The sequence below is a fragment of the Athene cunicularia genome, assembly GCF_003259725.1.
Source record: "Athene cunicularia isolate RWA chromosome Z unlocalized genomic scaffold, athCun1 chrZ_part2, whole genome shotgun sequence".
In the NCBI taxonomy this organism is placed as follows: Eukaryota; Metazoa; Chordata; class Aves; order Strigiformes; family Strigidae; genus Athene; species Athene cunicularia.
Genome location: NW_020799143.1, coordinates 3627214 through 3634838, shown reverse-complemented (window position 1 = coordinate 3634838; position 7625 = coordinate 3627214). Strand labels below are relative to the sequence as shown.

Sequence of the window (7625 nt, the reverse complement as noted above, 5' to 3'; positions counted from 1 at the left end):
GTCAGGGTTGGAGTTAAGTTGCTCTCTGGGCAACCTGTTCAAAGTAAAGAAACTGTTCACCTGCTCACAGTAAAAAAAAAGCTTTTCTTGTGCGTAAATGAAATTTCCTGTATTTCAGTTTGTGCCAGTTGCCTCTAATCCTGTCACTGGATGCCACTGAGAATAGTCTGGCTCTGTCTTCTTTGCACCCTGCCATCAGGTATTTATGCACATTGATAAGATACTCCCTGAGCCTTCTCATCTCCATGCTAAAAACATCCCAGCACTCTCAGCCTTGCCTCATTATGATGGATGCTCCAATCCCTTAACCATTTTTGTGAGCACTCTCTCCAGTATGTCTATGTCTGTCTTGGACTGGGGAGCCCAGAACTGGACACAGCACTCCAGGTGTGGCCTCACTAGTGGCAAGTAAAGGAGAAGGATCATGTCCCTTGACCTGCTGGTAATGTTCTTCCTAATGCAGCTCTGGATGTTGTTGGCCATCTTTGCTGCAAGAGAACATTGTTGGCTGGTCTTCAATTTGTTGCTCACCAGAACCCTGCTGTCGTCTTCTGCAAAGCTGGTTTCCAGCCAGTCATCCCCTTGCCTGTCTTGGTACACAAGTACAATTTATCCTTCACAAATTCATGCTGACTACTCTCAGTCACCTTCTTGTGCTTCATGTGTTGGAAATGATTTCCCGGAGGATATGCTTTGTTACCCTCCCTAGGACTGAGGTGAGGCTGAACAACCTGTTTTTTCCCAGTTTCTTCTTCTTCCTCTTCTTGAAGACAGAAGTGACATTTGCACTCTTCCAGGCCTCAAGAACTCTCCCATTCTCCATGAGTTGTCAAAGATAACTGAGAGGTGTCTCACAGCGACGTTGACTAGCCCCCATAGCACTCATGGCTACATCCTGTCAGGTCCTGTGGACTACTGTGTGTCCATTTTGTTTAAATGTGCCCTAACCTTGTCTTCTTCCATCAAGGGCAAGTCTTCCTTGCTCCAGAGTTTCTTATGGTCTCAGGAGCCTGGGATTCCTGATGGCCAATCTTGCTAGTAAAGGAGGTGGCAAAGGCGACATTTAGTACTTCAGACTTTTCTGTGTTTTTTTCATGACAACACAAACTGATAAGTGTTTGTCATGTTTGTATACTGCCATATTGTTACAACAAGCATTTTAGTGTGAAATTTTTACTATTATCAAGTGTGGGAATCATCAGCTAGGAAGGCTAGAGTGTTGTTGAGCTGTCTGGCATTAATGTCTATTTTAAAGGTCAAATGGCTACATAAAAAATAGGCTACTGAAGAGCCATTAGCATGCAGGGTACTGCAGTCTTATTGATTCCTTCATTCCAAGCACTTTCTACATATTCATAAAAAAACTCACAAAGTTTGTAAGTAGTTCCCAATGACCAGAAGTTACTTTTGGTAATTTCATATTGTGCAATAAATCACTTTTCCCATTGTGTGATGGCAGAATAAAGCTTGTCCATTTCTGGGAAAAAAGTAAATGTTTCTGAGTTCTGGATATTTAGCTTTAGGTATTTTAACAAAGTGCAAAGATGTCTGGCAGAATGATGAAGTGTCTAGATTATAAATTAATAAATTAAGACCTAAGTTTGGCACCTGGAGTAGGCATGGAAAAGATAACACTGCAGCTTCTTGTTTATTTGGTGAATTTGGCCAGTGTCAATACTACTGGTTTGAAGGATTTGCAGAAGTGGGGCAGATGCTGTGTTCTCCTAGTTTTTTAAGAGTTTAGAACAGTGTGTGGCAATGCAGGTTTCCTCAGAGCTTAACCTTCTGAAGACTGCCTTGCATGTAAAATGTACTTTGGGGATCACTCCTCTAAGCTCCCTAGGATGATTTCAGGGTGGTTGATTCAGAGGGTGCAGAGCCTTGACATGCCATGACATGACAGTACAACAGGTGAATCACACTAAATGACTGTGCCTGTTCTCATTACACTGGAAAGTCAAGAGAAACTGAATGAGTTTAAATTTTAATGAAAGGCATTTCATGCACTCACCTCTTACCTCAGATTTGTCACAGAGTAAGAACATGCAGTCAGTGAGTTTCTAGCTGATGCCATGATTGTTTGATTTGTGTGTCCAAGCTCTAAGTTGTTCCTTTGTGTCAATGGTGATACAGAAAAAAAACAGGCAGCTGACAAGGGCTTTTCACCTGCTAACTTTGACATGCCTGTCTGCTTGTACTGGTAACATTTCATTTTCCTTCTTTGATTTCAGATCCAGCTGAAGCCTGCACATTTTTGTTGTGAGTTGTGTGCTGTACAGAGTCAGGCTCTTTTCATTACATAGACTCTTTTATCAGGGTTGGGTTTTTCAGTCAGAGGGAAGTTGTTTGCCACTTCACCTAGCTGATGGCTTTAGTTGCAACAGTGCCTGAGAAAACTTTGTGTGCAAGTGCCTTGTACCTTGGGCTTCTTCCAAGCTTAGCCTGGATATTTGCCCGCAGACAGGCAATTCTGGATGACAGATGGAGACTGGAAGCAAAATGAATTCAAGTAGTCAGATAAGGTGGCTGGGACTGCACTCTGCAGGTTCATTTCCTTCTCTTTCATGAATACAAGCTCAGTAGCGTCACAGTGGCAATGAGCTAAAGCAAACCTCATAGGGAGAGTCATTTTTTTTGTGGACCATGGTATAGTTTGAGGAAAGGACGAGCATTTGAATACAAAATTCTTTATCAGGGGCTTTAAGTGAGTATTGTTGGAGTACTGTATTTCTAGGGAGCTCTTTTATTCACAGCCATTAATAAGTCATCTTCTGCTCTGACTGGTTTGAATTCTGTCCTGATATATCTCAATAATATTCTTAAGGCTATAAAAATTCGTATTATTTCTTCTCTCTCAGAGAAGAACTCCTTACAGAGTTTGTTTCTAAAAACAGTAAATTTGGTTTGTTAGAAATAGGTTTATTAGAAATACGGTTGCTTCACCTATTTTAATATAATCTTAAAATCTTAAAAGGAACACACAATTCCTCACCTTTTCCCATAGGTATCATGTAAAACAAAGAATAAAAATAAATGCGCAGAGCAAAGAATTTCTTCTAAAAGTCAAGAGTGCCACAAAGGTAGTTTGCATCAATATTACTTAGTATCCTATGGAGAGGAAAAGAGACTGCAGCAGACACATAGCAAGTGTCCAAATAAAAGTGATACAGCTGCAGCTGTGCTTCTTGCTTGTCACTGGGTTATGTTATAGTGAGTCCCTAAAAAACCTGAGTGTGTTTACATTGCCTTTTGAAACATCCTGAGGCAACAGCCTGCCCTCCATCTAGACAAATGTCTACAAGCATGGTTGAAAGATAAACTGCACAATATTCGTGTCCACGCAAGCTGTTAGGTGTTGCAGATTACTGCCAGACATTTGTGGGCAGGCCCTGAACAGGCTGTTGCAAAGGCAGGTGTGTAGATGGCTGGCAGGAATATTAAAGAGCAGGTCATTTTTGCTGTGGTACAAGCATAGATGTTAGTCAGGTGCAGAATTCCCATGCAAAGAGATGGTAGCTTTCACCTTCTGGATACTTCTGTCAGTGTCTCAGCTGCATTTTTCTCATAAATTCATGGTTACCACCAGCTAGAGTCTGTTCTCATATGCCATCTGAAATGCAGCCGAGTTAATTAATTCAGCACTGGGAACTGGGCTCCTAACATTGCCTGAGAAGGAAGCCCAAATAGTCAGCTATTCAGCTGTTTACCGTTTGAACAAACCTGAGCAAATTCCTAATCCTGGTTTGGCTGCTCCTCCTTCTTGTGATCCTGGTGGCCTCAAGAAAGTAGACCTCTTTCATGACATGAGGGGAAACTCTTGCAATGTGAGTTTCTAGCAGGGCTGGGGTTCACCTAGCACACTGCTTTCATCCCATAGCAGCCACAGTGCTGACTCCTTAAGGGGTAGGACCTTCATATAGAGGCAAGGAAGGCTGAGCTGACAGTAAGCAGATGTTTGATAGCAGATGCAATAGTTTACTCTGCTGGAGGGAGGAATGGCTCACAAGTATGGGTTGGAAAGTACCATTGAACATTTTGGTTGCTCCAGAACCCCCCTGCTACACAGACTTGTTTCTGGTCTGAACCCAGCCCTGCTCAGTGGCTCACGGAAGGGGTAACCAGTTGTCATGTCTGCATGGAGTGTTAAGAGACATGGCTACGCAGAAGCAAAGCAGTTCCCCAAACATTGTTTAGCTCAGCAGTCATCACTAGACATGCTGGTGACTATGAGCTTTTTGGGTGAAGACTCCCCTGCCTCCTGGGGTCAGTCTTTCCAGTTGGGGTAGGCCAATTTAGCGAACCCACACTCATGCACTCTACTAGAGATAAATGAACAGGCTTTGCCATAGTTAAAATCTTTCCTGAAGTACTTCTTTTAAACAGAAACTGGGAACAGAAATAATGTGTGTATTTTCCCCTAGCTAGTCATTCTCCACAGTCCAGGCAATGGGATTACTGCCATCACATGAGTTGAGGACCCCTTGAATGACACCAGAACATGTTCCTACCAAATTAATGGGCAGGCAGGTGTTCTGCATTTTAAAATCTAATCTTAAAACCTTGCAGACTGATTAAATTACATCTCTGAGCCAAGAACAAAAATGTAGCTTCATGCAAATTGTGCTCCTGCCCATAATTTTTTATTAGTGTTGGAGAATGATTTACTATTGGTGTTTCAGAGGTTGTTAAAGAGAGTGGTGTGTCCTCATGTCATGATTATTTAGTTAGATGTTGGAAACTACACTGTTTATCCAGAACTCTATTACTGGCAATATGAACCTATAGGAAAGGGTTATCTATTTTAATATTACACTCATCTCTGTGGCATCTGGATAGCCAACAATTCAGCTGAGAGGGGAAGGTTGTTTTTCAAATTTCCCTTAAGAACAAAGACTCTTCTCAAGCAGAAGCGTATAAACAAGTGTCTTCATTTGAGTTTATTAATATGCACATTTTCCAGCAGCCTTTAAGAGAGATATTTTTTTATTCTCCTCCCTTCTTTCAAACCTGGATAGTGCTAATCTGTCAATAAGAATGGAAGACAAGACTCTGCTGATAGGAAAAAAGTACATTGGCTGATGCAGTGAATGTTACTCCAGTACAGGATGTTTACATGTTTTTTCTGATTTCACAGGAAATACTCTGAGCTTCACATTTACAGAGCCACGTTGGCTGACGCTGGCGAATACGCATGCAGAGTGAGCAGCAAACTAGGGAATGACAGTACTAAAGCCAGTGTTATCATCACAGACACCAATGGTAAGGCCAACTCTTTATTTACTATCATGTTCAGAAAAACTGTGTATTAGAGCTGCCACTGAAACAAAAAGGGTTTGGACAAGAGGAAAGCTTTGCAAGTGAAGTGGAAGTGGAAACACTGAAATCTGTTAGGTGTACTAAGAAAATTAATCAGGCGTGACTCATCTGCTGTGTAGTGAGTCTGCAGTTTTCCTTACCCAGACAAATGGAATACCTCCTACAGATCTCAGGAGAGATCAGCATTTTTTGTGAGATGCTTTCTAACACCAAGTCTAAGACACAGTCTAAATAGTCAAGATAAGAAGAGGATGAAGGGAAGGGAATAGTATACGTGAGTAGCAGAGGCACTGCAGGCCTATGTGGAAGCTTTCAGTTAATCTAGAACATATCCTAGTCTGAATTTCTAAACCAGCACTCTTCTCTTTCTCTTCAAGTAATATTTGTACGGGGCTGATTGCCACCATTTTTATTTTCACAGATGTTTATAAGTTTTTCTTTTGATTTCTAAAATAATAAAAGCAAAGGCATGAACGAATTTAAAGGCATATTATTCAAAGGCATGAATTTAATTCCGGTACTTTAGTTATTGTGATTTGAACTTATTTCTTGAGGAGCAGAGCTGCTTATGAGGCAGATAACACCCAGATGATTTAAAATTATTATAGATTGGTATTTTTTCAGGGCTTCTTTCCATTTCATTTACAAGAAGCTCCAATTGTTTCTGATTGAATTTTGTGTAGCGTTTCTACTGTACACAAATGTTTCAACAATACTCTTTCTCTTTGTGAGTGCATTGGAGGCTGCAGATCAGCTGAAATCTTAGATTTTTTAATTCAGCTCTGATTATTCAAACTCCAGGTTCCAGCTGGTTGTGAAGTATTAAACGAACATGCCTTCACTAGCAAACGAAGCAGAAGTTCTGCATGTATCTGAGATGGGCGTTGCAATGGGAATTTACCAGGGTTGCCTTTCTGTTCCACATTATCCTCTGAAACAGCAGAAAGGCATTTAAATAGATACAAAAACAAATGTAAACCTTTGCCAGTGGTATTTTTCTTTGGCTATCTGATGTTTTGTGGTCACGCAGCCATTGCTCGACTGTGCTCAATTTGTGTATTTGCTATTTTATTTCATCAACTAAAGAATCTCAGGGACTAAGATTTCATACTAGCTGTATGGTATTACAATCACGATCAGATGTCAGGGGACTGATATAAAAAATCAAGTGTTATTTATCAGAATGTTATTAGGAGGAAAAATGGGTAGGTGTTTCTGTGCAGCTTTGTAAATGCTCTTGGTTTCCATGAATACAAATTTCGGTTGCTCATTAGCTGTTTACATGGAAAGCTCCTATACTGTTTCCAAGATACCGGAGTTTCCAAAACTCAGCTGTAGGCACTGTGCCTGGGAAATGATACAGATAAATGCAAAAAAAAATGTTTGGCCTTCCACTATTACTTTCATAGACAAGGAATGGTGTCATGCCTGGCAAGTGCATGTGGAACTTCATTCCTATACTTCTTGACATGGATTTTTCAACTTCCTTTTGGGCTGTGCTGGAAACACTCCTGCTACGGGGAGACGGGAGCTTGGTTTTCAATGAACACATTTTCAGGCAAGCCCTGTTAATGTGCATTTATAACTGATACGTTAGAATCTCTCTAATCTTGTTGTGAAATGTAAGTTTGGCCGTGCTTGCAAACTCCCTTGAATGCAGGACAAACTTTGGTCCAATCTAAACCCAGCAGCTGGCTCTTCTCTGTAAAGATCTTAACTGAAAACTTAGCGATATCTGAACTGGAACATCTCAGTGATACTTGATAATCTAGAATCAGTCATGGCACCATTCATTGGTTGAATAAATCAATCATGCATATTAGGTTGCCACACATACATCTGAGTCCTCTCTGCTTACTGTTGCTTATAAATTACCAGTAAACTTTTTCCTTATTTTCCTCTTAATGATGGAATTTTCCACCTGGATTTGAGGAACAGCATGAGCAGCATCTGGCGACTTAAGAGCAATGGATCCCTAAGGGCTCAGAGGGCAACATCTGCTTTGCAAACAGGGACAGACCTCCTGCATGGGTGACCTTCTCACCCTTCCATCCCCCGCGTTCCCTGACCTCTTCCCCTTGCTAGCTTAATGACAGATTTGGGATCCAAACTCGGTAATGAGCCCTAAAGGGCAATCATTACTCAGGTCCTATATATCTGTGAGGTCCTGCACTAATCATAAGAAAGGGAGAGTTAAAAAAAAGAAAGAAAGAAAGAAAGAAAGAGAGAAAGAAAGAAAGAAAGAAAGAAAGAAAGAAAGAAAGAAAGAAAGAAAGAAAGAAAGAAAGAAAGAAAGAAAGAAAGAAAGA

The 7625-nt window shown here is 40.9% G+C and overlaps 1 protein-coding gene across 6 annotated transcripts in view; it reads left to right on the top strand.

Annotated features, from left to right (window-relative positions):
- NRG1 (neuregulin 1) overlaps positions 1–7625 on the top strand; it is a 497547-nt gene that overhangs the window by 352856 nt on the left and 137066 nt on the right. For all 6 annotated transcript variants that reach the window (XM_026866199.1, XM_026866198.1, XM_026866197.1 and 3 more), the window contains one exon: positions 5135–5259. In XM_026866199.1, the coding sequence (XP_026722000.1) occupies positions 5135–5259 (125 nt within the window). The remainder of the gene's footprint in view (positions 1–5134; positions 5260–7625) is intronic.